The 19,990-nt window shown below is 37.4% G+C and overlaps 1 protein-coding gene and 1 pseudogene across 4 annotated transcripts in view; one reads left to right on the top strand and one right to left on the bottom strand.

Moving 5' to 3' along the window:
* Positions 1-410: 410 nt before the first annotated feature.
* The window catches only part of FSTL5 (follistatin like 5), a 670,505-nt gene continuing 650,925 nt past the window's right edge, over positions 411-19,990 (bottom strand). For all 4 annotated transcript variants that reach the window (XM_030865721.3, XM_060299861.2, XM_030865720.3 and 1 more), the window contains one exon: positions 411-2,960. In XM_030865721.3, the coding sequence (XP_030721581.1) occupies positions 2,258-2,960 (703 nt within the window). In that variant the 3' untranslated portion in view covers positions 411-2,257. The remainder of the gene's footprint in view (positions 2,961-19,990) is intronic.
* On the top strand, positions 4,638-6,728 carry LOC115858125 (ADP-ribosylation factor-like protein 6-interacting protein 1 pseudogene; annotated as a pseudogene).

The following is a 19,990-nucleotide window of genomic DNA, read 5'->3' as shown; positions in this document are numbered from 1 at the left end:
TTAAAAGAATCACAAATGTCAATATTTTGAATATTTCATTGTTAAAAAAGAGGGCTCAGTATTTGTGTGGTTGGAAGTGTAAGGATGTTGAAAGGAAAGGATTTGAGTCTACTTTTATGTTCCATTCTGATACTCATTTCTTTAATATATAAGAAGGGATTCTAAAGACATAGACACCTTAAAAGGATAAATATCTTGCTTTACACATGAATATGAAGGCATAGAGCAACTTAGAATTGATATAATAAAGCTAAATGGTCATTCCTTGATTGGTCTCACTTTACCTGCCCTCTACCCCACCCCATCACTTTAAAAATAATGCAGAACAGCAGACTATGTTTGAAGTACAGGGAGGAAAACAAAACAAAACATGGGCATTTACATTAAAACACTGACTGAACTCTCAAGAGTTAAAATGTAAGAAGTTTATTCTCCTTTTATCAAGCAATGTCTACAGACAGAGCACCCACATGGTGTAAGCTACCAAAGAAGGATATATGAGACAGACTTAACATTAAATCATTAGGTCACAGACACTTTATGTGGTTCATGATCCCAAAGGAGAAAATTGCTAGAAAGGAAAACAGATAAGTAGAAACATAAGCTGATTTCTGTTGTTTATTAAATCTACCTCCCATAATGCTTCCTTAAGCTAAGAAGTAATCTACTGTGTCACACAGTTCAGGATGCTATATACACATAAGATATTACACACTATAAAATGTCAGGTTTCTAAGCAGTTTTACACAATTTAAACGAGTAAAATTTGTATTTAAAAAAGACCTTACTGGATTACCTTCAGGAAATGGAGGTCATTTCAACAGCTCATTAGCATTTTTAGCAACAATAAAACAAAAATAAGTAAAAAGGTTCTCCAAACATGTAAGCTATTACTTTTTTAAGCCTGGATAATTATCCGCTTATTTTAATAAACCAACTCACTAGTTTTAATCCACTTCTACCAGCCTTTTCTTTGCCTTGAAAAAGAAAAGCAATAATTTTTACTTCTATGCAGTGTCGCAAATAAGAGGATTAGTCAGGTTTCAAACTACGGGACATAGTGAGAGAGTTGTTTAAGGATTATGTAGGAGTTAAACAATAGTCATTTAGGAAGTTATAAAGGAAAGAAGTCCTGTGATGGGTTATATTTAAATAGCAAAGGCAATGGAGAAGTACATCTTTCCTCACCACTGTGGTGCTATCCCCTAATTCCCAATTTCTGTTACTAATTCTCCTAAACCACTAATACTCATCAGTTCTCTAGCCAGTTTTTTTCTTCCTGTTATTAATTTCCCGATATGTGGTTTACTCTAAGCAGACACAAATAATGCTTCTGTTTTAGAAATGGAAGTTCCTGCTGATGCAACACTGGACTACATGAAAAGAAAATATCTATTCCACTAATAATAGACATTTGTAAGCAGTTGACATCCCAGACAAACTTGCATTAAAAATATAATACACTCTAGCGATTGAAACCAAAAGGAGTTGAGAATACATTGCAAACATTTCACCATAATTATTTTCCTCTTTTCCTCCCCATTTTCCATAGCATGCTGCAGATTATACAGTGAGTGTCAGAGTTTGTCACCTGTGTACAACCTTAGGCCAACTTATGCCTTCAAACGACATTTCATTGAGGGTTAGACAAATGACTGAAGACTGGGTTTGTTGCAAGAGATAATTCAACTTTTCTCTTTTAATGACAAGAAATTTACAGTGATGTAGGCGGTCAGTATGCAGCTTTTAGCCTTCCTTTTCTTCTTGTGACATTCCCTTCAAGGCACAAAAGATTATAAACAGTGGATGGGACAGAATATTTTGAATTAAGAATTTTAAGGTTCCATAACACCTTTTATTTCTGGTGTAAGCATACCAAAAGGACAGAGAAAAAAATAGATAAATCACCCTCAAAATGAAATGATGCTTAAAATCATTTCAAATTCCCTGCAGTTATTTGTAAGTATTTAAATTCCTATTTTATTAGCTTAAAACATAACTATAGATCTGATTCTTGCAATTGATGTATAATAGCTTCTCATTAAATATCGTGTTAAATATTTCTAATCAACCAATATTACTAATTGTGTATTTCTCTGCCAAAAAAAAAAATCTATTTTATTTGGGCCACCCAAGTAACTTATGTTTGCCTAGGATACAAACTTGAAAAGTTAAGCAATGTAAGTTGTAAATTGAAACCATGGATTAAGTGCAGTGTACTGGAAAGCTCTTCACTTAATAATGGTTTAATAGGCTCCTAGGCATCTCCAACCCAGACGACTGTATTTCCTTGCTTAACTTCAGTGATCTCACAGTTTAACTTATTGAGTCGTCCATCTAGTATAAAGAGAGAGTCCTTGGAAGGCGTCATCAGATATTGACCAAACAAGCCACTGTCCTGGATTTGCCTGTTCTTCCGGTTCCAAGGCCATTCCTCTGCCTTGAGTGGTTCCTTAAGACTCTTTATCATCTTAACCTTCCCAGAGGCGAGCTCCACAAAGAGCACATCAGTCTGTGTGCTTGAACTACCGTAGATGTTGTACTGATGGGCTTCCGTAAAGGACGGCTGAAAGGCCAGGTCAGATATGTGCAGGTTTGTGTGAATATCAAAAGCCTCTTGTATTTCTCCTCTGATGGTGATGTACTGGACCCTCACAAGACCTTTCACGTCACTGATGCTGACAAGATAGTGTCCGTCCGGAGAGACATACGGAGTGCCTGTCACATCACTGTTGAACCCAATGACCGAGTCAGTTACACTGTCCACCAAGAGCTGTGGGGGAACCGCCCCAGTGCTGTTGGGTTTACAGCCAATAAAATAATATCCTCCCAAGTGTGTATACGCCAGCGACTGAGGGACACACTTATAGTCCTTCAAGTTAATGGTCTTGACGTATGACATGGTTTCAAGATCAATTTTTTGTAGTACAGCTTCATCTTTATGAAGAATAAATCCAAACCTGCAAAGATGAAAACCAAAGTTAGACAGGAAGCTCCGGGGTGGTTACCAGAAGAAAATGCACTGTGGGCAGGTGGAAAGGGCCATCACAGCCCAGGCATTAATTGTCAGGCCATGCAGCAACCGGTGGCCCAATCGTGTTAGAATTAACTTTCAATCTTGCTGTCCTCCTCTTTCCTCTAGGTCATCCTTTCATTAGAGCCAAACAGTTATAGCGCATGCTGTAGAAAGCAAAATAATTAAAAGTGATATATCTAGTTAATTGGAACAACACATTTTATTTTTACTCTAGAGGGTCAAAAAGTAAACATTATTTTGCACGTCTCTAAACCTACTGATATTGAATCAACTTTGTTAACTGCTAGAAAGCCAGCAAGAATAAAAGCCTTGAATATATATCGCTTTCACTCACTTCATTTACTTCTTATATTGTTTATGACCTTCAAATAAATCTGACAATCACTATTTAGATAATTATCCCTATTTTTCTCATTTTAAGCTGCCTCTCTATCCTAATAGATGGAGATTTTTTTTGGGAGGGGTATAAAACTATTACCCTTCTATTTATTCCATTTTAGGATCATCTTGATTAACTACCTTTACGCTTTTAACATTTATTTTACTATAAATTTCAAATACAAGTTAAAATTTTCATCCTTGCCAAGCAAATACTATTATAATTTTTAATGACATACCTGCATTGTATCGGTTATTTTATATTGAACGATGATGAACTTTGGAGATTTATGGCATTTTTCTATTAAATTCAATCAAAAAAATAAATATATTTTAAAATATGTTTTGGTGACCTCTTTGATTACTTCAGTGCTTTTGGTCCTGAATGCTAGCCGTAAATTATCAAAAGTCCCTGTGACAAGGGTAAATATATCTTGTGGGTTTTTTTGTTTGTTTGCAGGGTATAAATACATTTTGAAACACTGACCTATAACATCAGTGGCTTCCTAGCAAAAATAAGTAGGTTAAATAAGATAAAATGAGATAGAAACTACGATACACAATTATATCCAAAATGCATATTGGACAACAGAATTGTAAAGGACTTTTATTTTGTTTTTGTTAATAATATTGATTAAAACACCTCCTAATATTTCCAGAAATTCCTTAAAAATAAAGATCAGAAAAGTATTGTTATGTTACATTGACTGTACTCCTAAATGAAAAAAATTAAGATGACTTTACTGTGAGTATTAAAACAAAGCAAAACAAAACAAACTCTATAAAGACAGCCATTTTTATTATTGTCACCTGTACAATTCATTTTCAGTATACTAATTCTTAAAGTTTAATTTTTGTAAACAAAGTTACCATTTCCACACAGAATACAGAAATATGGTGCATTCAGTGTAATAATCCTTAAAATTTTAAATATAATCACATGGAAAGCTCAAAATATAAATAAACACAGACCTTTAATATCCTAGACAAAATAAGGTGAATGTTTTCAAAGAATCAGTCTTGTATTATGTAAGGCATGAAGTACATAAGCACAAATATTTTACTAAAATAGACATAAGACTGTAACTGCTTCTATGTTATTGCATTACATAGACTTAGGAAACTATATCATAACTTTAGATATATTTGAACATTTGTGAAGAGACTGCTGTCACTGGAGAGAGTACAAATTCTTCTACACAAAAGAAAAGCTACCGAGGGTTGTCGTGAGTGCCTCTGAGGAAGGCTGGCTTTTGGGGGAGTTTTGCGCTCGCTGAGGGGGCACCTCGGGAACAATGGCGGAAGGAGATAATCGCAGCACCAACCTGCTGGCTGCAGAGACTGCAAATCTGGAAGAGCAGCTGCAAGGATGGGGAGAAGTGATGCTGATGGCAGATAAAGTCCTCCGATGGGAAAGAGCCTGGTTTCCACCTGCCATCATGGGTGTGGTTTCTTTGGTGTTTCTGACTATCTACTATCTAGATCCATCCGTTCTGTCGGGTGTTTCCTGTTTTGTTATGTTTTTGTGCTTGGCAGACTACCTTGTTCCCATTCTAGCGCCTAGAATTTTTGGCTCCAATAAATGGACCATGAGCAACAGCAGAGATTCCATGAAATTTGCAGCAATCTCGTAAAAACTCGACGCAGAGCTGTGGGCTGGTGGAAACGCCTCTTTACGCTAAAGGAAGAAAAGCCTAAAATGTACTTCATGACCATGATCATTTCTCTTGCTGCGGTTGCTTGGGTGGGACAGCAAGTCCACAACCTCCTTCTCACCTACCTGATAGTGACTTTCTTACTCTTGCTTCCTGGACTAAACCAACATGGAATCATTTCGAAGTACATTGGAATGGCCAAAAGAGAGATAAACAAGCTTCTCAAACAAAAAGAAAAGAAAAATGAATAATACATCTGCTTTATGCAGTGTGATTAATGGTGTATACATTGTCCTTGGGGACAGTGTCTTTTATGCTGTCTGGATACTAAAATGTTACAGATGTAGCTCTTTGCTGTCCCTCATTCTGCCCTTAGTTAGTAGAAATTCTGACTTGCCAAGTAAGGCTTTATGCCCAGTGTCTTCATGGGTGTGTTGTCATCCGCTGGCCTTATATGGACAACTCATTCATCATTACCACTCGTCTTGGTTTTTCTCACCCAGGGTTAATTGAACTCTTACTTTTAAAATAATATAGTGGTGAACTTCCTCCTTTAGTACAGTTAATAGTGGCCTGGGATAACTGTTCAAGTTGATCTTTGCTGTAGCTGGATACAAGATAGTGGTCTGTGACTACAGGAAGCTGGTTCTACTGTCTACTTCCACAGTCTGCTTAAACAACTGTCTGGCTTCGTGAATATAGAAACCAAGTTTACCACTTCTGATGAAGAGACCAGTTAAGATTCATTCCTCATTCTGTTTCGACACTGTGGGAGAAGAATCCTCATGGAATAAAATGAAAGTAATTCCATGGCCTAGTGTGTGTTGGCTTCTCCCTTGTGCAGAATTTAGCAATTTGTTGGAAGCATTGATCCTCCCTCCCAAATGGGTAATCTGACAGGCTTAGAACTCTTGTTCCCGTGCACTTAAACTTGAAGTTAGTACATCCTTAAGTGCTTTTTAGTAGCAGGCTTACGCAAGATGGTATTTAGGATTTTTAGCATACTTTTGATTTCAGATTTTCAGCTAAATGAAACTAAAGTACATAATAGGTTAAGAGTCATGTCTATGACCTTCACTCCAAGACCAGCCGATAAAGAACAAAACTCATCCTGTGTTTAGTCAAGATTCATTTCAGTAGAAAATCCTACTAGTTTTTCAAGACCAGAATAAGCCTTTAAAGGTAAGCCTCAAGATTCTCATTTTATGGTATCACTGGCTGCTTTTGGTCCCCATAGATGGAGTAGTTGAAATCTGTAGGAATGAACCTCTGAGGGCTGGAAATGTGACATATTTGGGAACAATTCTTAAACTGATTAACTAGCTGTAATATAGTTTTGGGAATTTATTGCACTGATGCTGTAAAACCTGGACCTTGTGGTGTATCTGTTCCTAAGTAAGTGTTGTTTTCTCTCCTTCAATATTGCTGTAAACAGTGGCACCCATGTAGCATATGTTTGACTTCTCTTTTTTTAATGTTTCGTATACAAACTACCGTAATTTACATGTGTTTCCTCACTGTAAATAAGCTTGTCTTCCTAGATTTTTGTGTGTATGTGTGTTCTACCAATTAACTACTTTTGCAGTTTTAATCCTGTATTATTTCTTCTACTTTGTTTTGTGTAAAGGGGGAAAAATAAAAAAGCTGGAATCCCAAAAAAAAAAAAAAAAAAAGAAAAGCTACCATGTATATCTACTCCTTTAAAAAGATATCTTAAATATTTACTGAACAACCACTAAACCCAAAGAACTGGGAATATATTGGAGGTGAACATAACTTGCCCTGCTTGCAATGAGTCTAGAAATTTTGAGTGAATTGAAAAACTGTTAGTGATTAATGCTTAATTATAGTATTCTGTAATACTATTACTTAGTACCTATTACTTTATATATATATATATATATATATATATTTGAAATGGAATAAAGTAATCATTTTGAAAGTAATATTTCTATTGTATTTCAAAATGACATGCACCATTTCTGGTTGACTTACGGGATCTTTATTTTTTATTGTGTCCCTAATAACTGTGCTTGTGTCCTTTCAGTAAACAAAGCTCATACTATACCTATTCAGGATACAATTTCAGTCCTGATTACAATGGTATGAAGAGACCTTTATATTGTTAACAATCACTTTTAAATGCTCCCATTAAAATATGAATACCTAGTGCAAGTTTTAAATACTACCTGAATGTTAAAGAATAAGCAAACAAACAAAAGCCCTCAAACTGAAAACTGAGTCTCATTACTTTTGTATTATCGGCATCAAAAATATCATAAAATCCTAATTATCACTACCCACTCTCATACTTGTCTTAATAAATAATGAACTTGGGCTATTGGAAAGGGACGTACTTCCATTCATTGACAGTCATTAAGGACATGTAAGTGTGGAGATGTATCATTGTGTCTGATGTCATTAATGGAATTGTTAATTATGATGGAAGATACTGTCTTTTTTTTTTTGTTATATATGGTATAAGTGCTCAGAGGCAAAAGCAGTAATTTGCACATTTAATAAAAGCCATAAACCAGTCAAGTCTTGGCATTTCAATTCTCCTCTTAACCTGGGGTCTTCTGCTCCCTTTAGACAATGGTGTTTGAACGCTAAAGAGGAAGAAGGAGACAAGCTCTAACCACTCATGAACTAGTTTAACTCCGATACTGAAGAATGCACTCAACTTTCCTGTGATACAGTCCAGCCTCTTTTGGAGGTAAATAAATTTTAAAAAATGGTTCCGTTAAAAATGCAAAAGCCCCATGTGGGGCAATAAAATTACATCCCTTTGGCATCCATACTGTATGCTCCTTTAGGACTAGAGATCTAGCTACGTAAACAGATGCATTGAGAAAGCCTTCAATTTTTCACTACTGATTTATTGGTAGGAAGTGGTGTCTCTAATTCAAAATTTCCCCCAGTACAGATTGATATTCTGAAGTCTCCCACTGTTCATTAGTCTGTGATTAATATTTACTATGCTAGGCTCTCAACTTTCATGCCTGCTTAGTGTAATAAAATCCTGCATAGTACTAGGCCTAACATAGTTTGTCTAATATCTGACAGAATGTGTGTAGGAAGTTGCAGACTATGAGAAATGAGAGTTAAAACTTATTCTTGAAATGACTTCGTGTAGTTGGGAAATAAAGTAACTAGGAAATCGTAACCTCTCCGCATGGCACTGTGTGGATCTGTTGCCAGATTTGGTGAGGCGAGTGAGAGCCTTCTTTCCTTTACCAAATTATTTTCTTTTTCTGAGTGTTTAATCAATCTAGTTCATTATAAATTTTATAAAAAGATTCAACTTTAATTACTGTTTTTATGCTTTAAAGTGAGGTCATGAGGTGATTCACATTCAGAGAACTTGTTTGGATGAAGTAAGTGTTTTCAATCTGAGCTGATTTAGTTTCATGACCCAGTTTTTCAATATAATAGACATGTGACCTCATATAAAGTCCTTGACTCATATAAGGTCCTTGACGTCCATGAGTTTCAGTTTCCTCACCGGCATGAAGAGGATAAAAGTACCTTGTTTTGAGAATGAGAATAAATGAGTGTTTATTACCAGTAAAACAGTATATTCTCAACAAGCAGAACACGTCCATGCTTTATACGTTAAGTAGCATCATTTTCCCATTATGTATCAAATATAATATTTCCTATGGGACAACAGACTATTATAATCCATGGATGGAAAAACAAAAACAAATGATTAATATTTTTGTATAGCCAGTATTCCCACAATGTTAAAAATAAGCACATGGTATTACCCAAATGTGATGAGATTTATGCATTTGTGAATTCAACAGCGGTCACTTTTTTAAAAAAAATTAATTAATTAATTATTGGCTGTGTTGGGTCTTCGTTTCTGTGCGAGGGCTTTCTCTAGTCGCGGCAAGCGGGGCCACTCTTCATTGCGGTGCGCAGGTCTCTCACTATCGCGGCCTCTCTTGTTGCGGAGCACAGGCTCCAGACACGCAGGCTCAGTAGTTGTGGCTCACGGGCCTAGTTGCTCCGTGGCATGTGGGATCTTCCCAGACCAGGGCTCGAACCCATGTTCCCTGCATTGGCAGGCAGATTCTCAACCACTGTGCCACCAGGGAAGCCCAACAGCTGTCACTTTGATAATAGAAATTCACCTTTTTATTCTTGCTTTTGCTTGTGTCAACAGGATCTGTGTCCAGTGCGCACCTTGCCCAATCACCAAATTGCTCATGTTAGGAACATGGGCAGCCGAGCTCACTCCATCATCTCTTAGAGATGCTGTTTCAGTTCCTAGGGAGGGTGTGGAGCAGGTGGCCATGGAGTACTGGGTGACTTTGAACTCTGCACAAATGATGGGATTTGGAATCGATACCTGTCTTACTCAAGGACTTTCACTAAAAGTAACAGAAAATTTTGTGGCTGACTTTAGGACCTGGATCTCTAAGGACATGGAGAGGTGCAGTCAGAGTGTGTCATGGCAATTCAGGAGCGTTGCAAGGGAAGTGATTTGGCAGAGAGGGGGAAAAGAACAGATACTTAGAGAGAAACATGACTGAAACATCATGAAGCCTAATAAAGATTAACTGTGCCATGACCTCCACGTCCCACAAGACCAGGCTACAGTTCTTGCATTTGAGTAATGAATGACTTCCCCATATCTTTCACTAGACAGCCCCCAAATAGAATCTCACAAAGCAGCTTTTAAGTCACTCACTCCACAGAATCTGTGATGATATTCTGCTCCTGTCCTGCTTTCAAATCCATGACCTGAGATACTACTGAAGGAATCTCATAATTGTAATTAATGACCTGTATTAATCTGCCATGGTCAGTGCCAAGAGTAGTGATACCCCAAAGCTTAGAGTGAAAGGTGCTCCAAAGATTTGCAGAAAAACAATGATTTTATCTCCTGAATCATAATACAGGGCTGCCTCTCCCCAGAGTCCTCACAGATCCCCACCTGGACAGTTCTCATTAAAGCTGACTTCTAATACTTAACCACTAAGGACCAGTCCTTACAAGCTAGGAAGTGTTTCTTTGTTTTTTTTTTTTTCTTTAATTTTTATTGGAGTATAGTTGATTTACATTGTTGTGTTAGTTTCAGGTGCACAGCAAACTGAATCAGTTATACATATACATATATCCGTTCCTTTTTTTTTGATTCTTTTCCCATATAGGCCATTACAGCGTACTGAGTAGAGTCCCCTGTGCTATACAGTGGGTCCTTATTAGTTTTTTATTTTTTATATAGTAGTGTGTATATATTAATCCCAATCTCCCAGTTTATCCCTCCCCCGCTTTCCTCCCTGACCATAAGTTTATTTTTTTACATCTGTGCCTTTATTTCTGTTTTGTAAATAAGTTCATTTGTACCCTTTTTTTTTAGATTCCACATATAAGCGATATCATATGATATTTGTCTTTCTCTGTCTGACTTAACTTCACTCAGTATGACAATCTCTAGGTCCATCCATGTTTCTGCAAATGGTATTATTTTGTTCTTTTTTACGGCTGAGTAATATTCCATTGTATAAATGTACCACATCTTCTTTATCCATTCCTCTGCTGATGGACATTTATGTTGCCTCCATGTCCTGGCTATTGTAAATAGTGCTGCAGTGAACATTGGGGTGCATGTGTCTTTTTGAATTACGGTTTCTCCCTGGGAAGTGTTTCTGAAGCTCCCTCTCCATTCCTGTATGATCTCTTTCCTCAAACTCTGTCATCTGCACCTCCCCAGATTTTAAAACTAGTCTTTCCATGTATATCAATGGATGCAAATGGAAAGCAGTAAGTGGAGATTGGGTGTATTTGAGTATTGGTTTTGCCAGACACTATGCCTTATTAGTTAAAAAAAAAAACAAAAAAAAACAAAAAACCAAAACTTGCTGCAATCCACATCTAAATAAAAGAATTTCCCCAAACTTTTCTGATGTCTCAATTGTAGAAAGCATATTCTTTGAAATAAAATCTCAGAACAAGAAAATTGGAACAGCCATAGGAATTTGTTGTATTGAGATTTTACTTGTGAAAATCTAAATCCAAAACATAGGATCAAGTAAATGCTCAGTACTTCATAAAAAGTGACAAGCAGGATTATTAATACTTTGTTTTCCTAACTGGATGATAAGTACCCTGTTTTTCCAACTGGAAGGTAAGAAATGCTTAACAGATAAGAAAGTAAAATGATAATCTCCTCTCCTTGCAATTAATATATAGACCCTCACACATAATGTGCTGTTGAAATATCCCCCAGTGTGTTAACAGCTAGCACAGAGTTTTCATCGACACAAACCATAAAGCTGACATGAGTCATCATTCACTAGTTTATGGATTCCTTTATATTTAGTTGTTTCCTATTATCCCAGACTGACCCCTGTAATAAAAGACTGAATGCTGTTCCTACTCAAGTACCAGAGGATTTAGTTTTTATCTGAATTTCACATAAACAGCTCAGTAAAATACACCTGTTCCTAAAGAGTGGTCACATTCACATTCGAAAGAGGTGTAACACAGAAGAAGTGGAATTGACACATTTAGTAAAGATTTATAACGAGAGCAAGGACGGTTTCTGAATTGGCCTAATGCTTAGATGTGTTTGAGAAATGATAATACTTTGAAGTTTTTTGTTTTCAACACACAGGTTGAAAAGCTGAAATGAACACCAGGATGCCCTCCTTCCTGACTTTTATAAGTATATTGTGCGAATTCTGTATTAAAGATTTTAGCTACATTACTTCTTCCCTACTTTCATTTTTAATTTTTTTTCTTAAAAAATGAAGTAGAATGTATTACTGATCCCTAAATCCCCTATTGTCTTCCTTCTCTGGTATCTTATTTTTCTGTTGTGTAGGGAGCTTGATTCTTCTAGGAAAAACTGAGACATAAATACATAACTTAATTTTATTATATTCAGGATGTCTAATCGCTTGACAGAATTAATATAGTGTCTAAAGTTCTATCACTTCTAGTGAGTAACCAGGGCATACAGAAAAAAAACAGATTTATTAAGAATCCTGTGCACACCACATGGACTACAGACCGTACTTCAAATACCAAAGCCCTCCACTTTTTTCTGAAGAGCTTAACAGCTTAAGGAAAAACATGACAACTATGCATTAAGATGGCATTTTAAAAGATTGGTGGCTCTCCCTAACTTTTTTTTGGAAAACAACCTGAAAATAGCAGCTTCCCTGACCTTACCTGTTCCTCTGAAGAGGATGTGTTTCACGTAAGAGTTGGTAAACGGATCAGAGGTGACATAACAGAAGTGGAGTTAGTAATTAGAAGAGTGAGAGATAATTTGTGAGCACAGAGGTGGGAAGAGAAAAGGGAGATAAAACAAAGACATGAACAAATTAGAATCTTATTAATCAATCAAAAAATATTACCCAAGTGTCCCCTGTGTACTGTAAGAGAGAAAAGGAAGTGAAAAACCGGTTCCCTGAGGAACCAGGTTAGGCATGATTTGGGTTCTAGAGGCTACGTGATCACATTCAGTAATAATTCACAGCCTACTGTGTGCAGTACACTTCATAAAACCTTAGGAAGGAAATGGAGAGTAAATAAATGGTTCCTGTCCTTAAGGTAATTATGTCAAGTAGTGGGTGCTTATAATTATGTCCCTTGACTTGCAAAGAGTATTTGGGGAAACTCTGCAAAGAAAAGATGGGTTACAACTACTAACTTGCTACAGCTACTAACTTTTGTTATGCTAGGCTTTCAGTGGAAGAGAGAGCTCATTTCAGTCTGCATCCCAGAAGGAAAAGTGCAAATTCTAATTAGAATAAATCAAAGAGACTGTTTACAAAGCAATGTAAATTGACTGCAAGTGATAGTGCAGTAATGTGTGGAGCACAACAGTAAGGCTGTTGTCACTGCTGTGTCCTGGAAGGAAGGAGCCAGGTGGAGAGAGGTATGTCGTGTGAGGATCTGGGACTTCCCATTTTAAGAAACATCTGGTTTCCTAGAAATCAGTAGACAAGGTGCTGGGGGGTGGGTAGTGGGGATAATACGCTCCGGTCCCACCTTCTGCATGCAACCTCCAGCCAGGTTTCTCATTGGCCAGACCCCTGGGACAGAGCAAGGTGGAGGAGGGTAAAGGTTTTGCCAAAGAGCAGCACAGGTTTCCTCGGCTGAGGAATCCGAGAGTCTCAAGTCTAGTGAATGCATGGAGCTGCCTGCAGTGAGAATTGTAACATACACAGTTTTTCTAATTGAGATCATTTGACAATTGATAAGGAAAAAATGCGTAACTGTGCAAGTTGGGCGAAGGAAAAATTCTTGATTTTTCTTCCTGAAATGATTTCTTCTTTGTATAACATTTTCTTCTGGTAAAGTTGTAGAAAATGTCTCTAACCTCCAGTTACTAGTAAAATATTTTTACTAACTCCTATGTACTGAATGTGTGTGCCTCATATCCTTCACCTCCCTCCAAATTCACATGCTGAAGCCCTAATTCCCCATGTGATGGTATTTGGAGGAGACTTTGGGAAGAATTAGGTCACGAGGGAGGAGCCTCCATGAATGAGATTAGTCGCCTTATAAGAAGAGACATGAGACAGACGATCTCTCTCGCTGTCTCTGCCATGTGAGCACACAAGAAGACGGCAGTCTGCAAACCAAGAAGAGGGTCCTTACCAGAACCTCGCTATGCTGACACCCTGGTCTCTGACTTCCCAGCGTCTAGAACTGTGACAAATACATTTCTGTTGTTTAAGCCACCCAGGCTCTGGTATTCTGTTAAAACAGCATGAACTGACTAAGACAGACCTTGGTACCACAAGTAGGGATGCTGCTGTAAAAGTGTGGAAGCAACTTTGGAGCTGAGTGATGGGTAGAGGCTGGGATAGTTTTGATGTACATGTGAGAAACAGCCAATATTGCCATGGAGGGAATGCTAAAGGCAAGCCTCATGAAGCCCCAGAAATAAAAAAGGAGAGAAAGTCTCTGTCTTCTTAAAGAATACACCAAAAATCATGAGCAGAATGTGGAGATATGAATGGTAGAAGCCATTCTGATGAAGTCTCAGGTGGTACTGAGGAAGTATTATTGGAAACCAGAGGAAAGGTGACTTCTGTTACATGCAAAGAACTCGGTTAAGTTCTGTTAGTGTTCTAGTGTCTTATGGAAGACAGAACGTGGGAATGATGAAGTTTTAGATGTTCAGCTGAGGAGATTCGTAAGCAAAGTTCTAAAGGAGTGGCTTGCTTCCTCATCACTGTTTATAGTAAAAATATGAGAAGAGAGATGAATTGAAGAAGGAATCATTAAGCTAAAGGAGCCAGAACATAAAGATGTGGAGAGTTTTTTGTGGCCATAATACAAAAAATGAGAATGCATGTTCAGAAGAGAACATTAAGTGTGTGGAAGACTGACCATTTGATAAGGAGATTAGCATGGGTGGGACCACAGAACGAATCAGTCACCAGGAAGAACACGGCCAGTCTGAACTAAAGGAGATGGAGATGGGATGGAGTGAAGGGAGATTGTCTGACTTCTCGAATTTTAAAGGATGAGACCATACAGCTATTCAGCTGTGGACATGCATTATTCTTCAAGGCAAAGGGTGAATGGCTCCAGAGGTGATTCAAGGATTATCAGGGCCACATCCTAGGACTGAAAAGATGTGACACATCACCCAGAGCTTCAGGAACAGGACCACCCAGAGCTCTGCAGAGTTGCAGGGGTCAGAACTGCCACTCCAGTGGGTCTGGAAGCCACAGCATCCAGGCAAAGGGTATATTCTTGAGACTCCAGAATCTCATGGAGTTTGCCATGCTGCATTTTAGAGTTGCTTGGGACTCATCATCACCACGCCCTTCTCTCTTTGTACTCCCTTTTGGAATGAAGTGTCTATTCTGTGCCTGTCCCACCACTGTATTTTGGAAGCACATAACTTGTTTGATTTCACAGGTTCACAACAAGAGGGGAATTTTGCATCAGTATGAACCATACCCTGAGTCTCCACCAAATCTAATTTAGGTGATATTTAGATGAGACTCTGGACTTTAAACTTGAAATGCTAGAATGAGTTCAGACTTTTGGGGCTATTGGTATGAATGAGTGCATTTTGCACTTGAGGAGGACATTAATTTTGAGGAGGTAGGAGTGGAGTGCTATGACTGAAATGTGCCCTCCCCCCCCATTCATATGTCGAAGCCCTAATCCCCAATGCGATGCTAGTTGGAAGTCAAGCCTTTAGGAGGAAATTAGGTCATGGATAGAGCCCTTGTGAATGAGATTAGTGCCCTTATAAGAGGAGACACTTCTTAGAAAGGTGATCTCTCTCCCTGCCATGGGAGGACACAGCAAGAAGATGACAGTCTGCAAACCAGGAAGAGGGTCCTCACTATGACCGTCAGGACTTCCCAGCCTCTAGAAGAGTAAGAAATAAATTTTTGTCATTTAAGCCACTCGGTCCATAGTGTTTTGTTAAATTAATGGAACTGAGATAGAAATATGCAGTAAAAGTTACAAACAGGATTAATACTAGTAGCTGTATTATTATTTTCCCATTATGTTTACATTTTCTTCAGACAAGACTAAAGCTGCGTGAATAATTACTGCTTGACAGGTTAAGGGATTATAATATATGTTCTGAAATTTATTTGGACTTAGTATTAAAAAAAATTATCCTGTGTGTGTGTTCTTGGGTATGTAAGAGTAAGGGAAAGAGGGAAAGGGAGAGTTTTGTTTTGTTTTTGCATTTTTATTTATATAAATGATGATGATATGGCATATATCTCATGTTGTGTCTTAGTTTTCCTCTTTCAACACTACATTTGAAAGATACGTCCCCATAGCTGTCTGTAGTATATTTACTGCTTTAGAGTCATTCCCAGGAAGCTGAAGTATGAGCCACAATATTTTACTTACTCCATATACTCAATGTGGCTTCATTCAACTGCTGGGTTCGTTGGTGCCTGAGCTCAGCAAGGAAAACTGGGACGGGTTGGCCTCCCTCTTTCAGTGTGGTTTTCTATCCTCGAGGATGCTACACAAGACTTCCTCGCAAGGTGACTGTGGCGTTCTAAGAAGGGAAGCTCTAAATAGTCAACTCTCCGCTTGCCTCATGTTTGCTTAGGTCCCACTGACATTAAGAAATGATATAGCCAAGCCTAGGGTCAACGTTTGAGGGGATTACCCAAAACCATTGATACTGGGAGACTATTCACTGGAGACCATTATTATAACAATATACTATATACAGTAATGGTTCAAATGTTGTTGTTTTTCTTGACATAGCTATCTATTAGTACACAATTTATTGAATAGGCCATCACTTCCTACTGATTTGGAATGCCACTTGTTGGCTGACATGCATTTAGTCTATACCTGAATGTTCTATTTACTTCATGAGCGTTTCTCTTCACATATAAGTTTTACACTATTTTATTTATTGAGCCTATAAATACATATAAATATCCAAGAAAATGAATCTTTCACAATTTTTTCTCAAAATTTATTGGCTACATTTTTTATGTGTGGTGTTCCATAAACTTTGCAGTCAGTTTATCAAGTTAAAACATGACTAGCATTTTTATCTTACATTTTAGAATTTATCTAATTTAAAAATGTTAATATTTTCAGGGGATATATTAAATTTATACATTAACTAATTGAATTTTAACATATTTAAAAGGAATACTGTATGTGTTTCTATTTATTTGATTCATTTTTAATTGCTATATCATGAAAAAGTCGTCTCTTCTTGAACGTATACATAGATATTTTACCTTTTTAGTTGTTAATGTTAATCAATTCTTTTTTCCATTACATCTCCTGATTTTTTTTTACTATATATAGAATTACTAATTTCTTTTTCTTTTTTTTTTTTTTTTTTTGCGGTATGCGGGCCTCTCACTGCTGTGGCCTCTCCCGTTGCGCAGCACAGGCTCCGGATGCGCAGGCTCAGCGGCCATGGCTCACGGGCCCAGCCGCTCCGCGGCATGTGGGATCTTCCCGGACCGGGGCACGAGCCCGTGTCCCCTGCATCGGCAGGCGGACTCTCAACCACTGCGCCACCAGGGAAGCCCTGATCAAAACTTTTAATGGCTTCTATCGCACTTAGAATAAAATGTAATTGACTCTTCTTCCCTAAACCTGTCTCCTCTCTCTAGAGTTGCAGTGGCCTGCGGACTGTACCTCAAACATGCCAGAAGGATTTCTGATCAATAACTGAGCTCACAGTTGCCTCTACCTAAAATACTTGGCTTGATTGTTCTCTCATTTTTTTTCAATTAATATCTTTTCACAAATACCTCTTAAAATTCTCATTGTCAATAACTGTACATTCTACTCTTTTCCTCAATCTTTTATGCATTCTAGTGGGCCAGCGTAAGTTACTGGGATTCTGACCATCCCTGGGTACTTGTAGATACTAACCTCTAGTCCTTGAAATTAGAAACCTGGTCCTGAATTCTGTGATCTCATCCAAGAACTGCTTGGTGAGGTTCTGCTCAGTTCCAGCAGGCTGTCCTTTGGTTGGCATTATATAATTCCCATTTTTCATTCTCTATTAATGCCTATAAATTCCTTGTTTGAAGGACTATTGAGAACACTTTAAATGTTGTATAAAAGGTACCCAGTAGACTGCCTGGCAGAATACTAAAGACTATCTACTATTACTGTTATTGCTGTTTAATTAATGATGTTCATGAGATTTCTGAACAGGAAAACGAGATTTTCCTCTGTGTTAATAAGGATCTTCTTAAGAGTCCAGAACCAATTTTCTTATTTATATTGCCAGAATATTCAGGAAACGAGCTAGATTTGGAATTATTCCGAAGAAAGTAAAGCTAGGAATCCAAGGAGGCTAAGCAAACGTGTGGAGGTACCAGCATAGCTCAGGGAATCTGAGCTTCTACACTGGGCCTTAGGGCAGCCTGTACTGCCTGCTCTCAATTTCCTCTAGCTGACCGTATTAAAAAAAAAAAAAAAAGCAGGCAATCTGAGTATAGCATTCCCTGCAGGAGGCCTAGATGCTATTCTCTAAAGTGCCCTAAGGAGTTTATTTAATTTTTTGAAAATACGTCACACTATAATGCAACCTGTTTCTTTCTTAGAGAACAGAGTATGAGCTTTCACATGCACAGCTTTTTAGCCATGGTGCTGCCTTGGAAAGGACCTGTGGACTGAAAGCACATTACGGTGTATTACAATCCAATCGCAGCTTCACTTATCTACTTGGTAAGACGTTTGTATTGCACTTATTACCTAGTACCTGTTAAATCTGTTTATGAAGACCACAAGAAAGAAATAATTTTTATGCTCCTTTTAGTTTAATATAAACTCAGAAACAATTTTGCTTGAACAGTTGACCTGTGAATTAATAATGAGGGACTATAATTTATTTTCACTACAGCATGTCGAGTACTTCCTTTGCGTTTAAAAATTGATGAGGCTCAAAACTCCATTTCTTTACAGGAAACAGATTTCAAAGGCCTATGGGGCAAATCACCACTTTCCTCACATGGAAATTTCCTTCCAAGACCATGTCTTGGCTAGTAAAAGATAAATAAGTGAAAACAGTTTAGCTTTGAGTTCAGTATGACATAAAGTATTATATTCTTTATTAAGGACTTCCGGAAAATATTCTGTGAAAAACCATGTGAAGAATAATTTCTAGTCAAATAGATCATGCTTTATCTCAGAAATGCTGTCTACCTAAAGAAACAGTTAACTGAGTCTTTTCATCATGTGAATAATCTTCCCAGTTGCTTTCATTGGCTCGATGTTTTTGGATTTTTGTATCTACTGTTGTTGAAGTGGAATCATTCTCTCTTCTATGTTTTTTATTCAGCGTTATCTTGAATTTGCCAAGACTAAGACATTGGTGAAATGAGCATTTCATCATTGGGATCACTGACCAGACACATGATGAAAATACACTCTTCTCCAGATATGATGCCTCAGTCCTGCTCATAGACAGCTGGTTCACTTATGGCAGCTGAACCAAAGTCAACTGAAGGTAAACTAAGGCAGCAAACAGGGCTTCACCTTCTCTAGTATTTTACATTGTTTATCATCAGATGGAAGTAGGAGAGGGAACAAAGATTTTGCTAAGGTTCGAAGACTGCCCAGATTATCCATGTAGTAAGAGTAATCCTTAAAGTAGTTTTAACATAATTATTTCGTCACTGGAAATAGATTGTTCATTTATTCAAACTATTTACTTACTCTTTACTGGGGACATAGGACATGACAGTGAATGATATAAAGTCCTGAAGGGAAACAGTCCACCCTTCTTAAGGTTTTATTTTTGAGAAAAAGGGAGAATATTTCCTGAATAGTGTCTGTAGAAGACCTGCATTTTCCTTTATATAAAGAAAAGCTTATACCTCTTTTTTCCACCTTCTCTAAATTAAAAAAAAATTGCTTTTATTTTGTTCTATCTCTTTATATATTTATTTTCCTATACAAAGGGAATCTTGCTGCTTTCCCTTTTTTTTCCTAGGACTCAGTAGGCAGTTAAGATTTTGTAAATATCCAGTCTCTAAATGCACAGATTGGGAGTTAGGTCAGAAAGTGGCAAAACGCTACTTTGGATTTTTGCAGGTTACAATCCACAAACGAACTGCAATTTTGAGAAGTTTAAAAATACGAAAAGGTTATATGATGCTGCAAGAGTTTTAAAAGGCAGACACTGATATTAGAGAGAAACTATACCTTGGGAAGAAAATATTTTTATACCATAAAATGTTGCTATCTTGATTAATGTTCAAGTTTTCCATATTTAGATATTAACTATGCCAGGGTATGAAAAATACTAAATCCAGTGATCATGGGGTGTATCAGCTTCTGCCTGAATGTCACCCAAACAGGCTGAGTTTATGGTTTATTTGTAGTTAAGTCTCTACTTGGTAATGTGGCCAACTGAGATGTTACAGATATCATAAGCATTTGGATGATTATGTACTGCACTTTAACAGCT

Source organism: Globicephala melas, chromosome 5 (assembly GCF_963455315.2).
Source record: "Globicephala melas chromosome 5, mGloMel1.2, whole genome shotgun sequence".
Taxonomy (NCBI): domain Eukaryota; kingdom Metazoa; phylum Chordata; class Mammalia; order Artiodactyla; family Delphinidae; genus Globicephala; species Globicephala melas.
The sequence above is the reverse complement of the archived record's forward strand: the minus strand, read 5'-3'. Positions and strand labels throughout refer to the sequence as shown.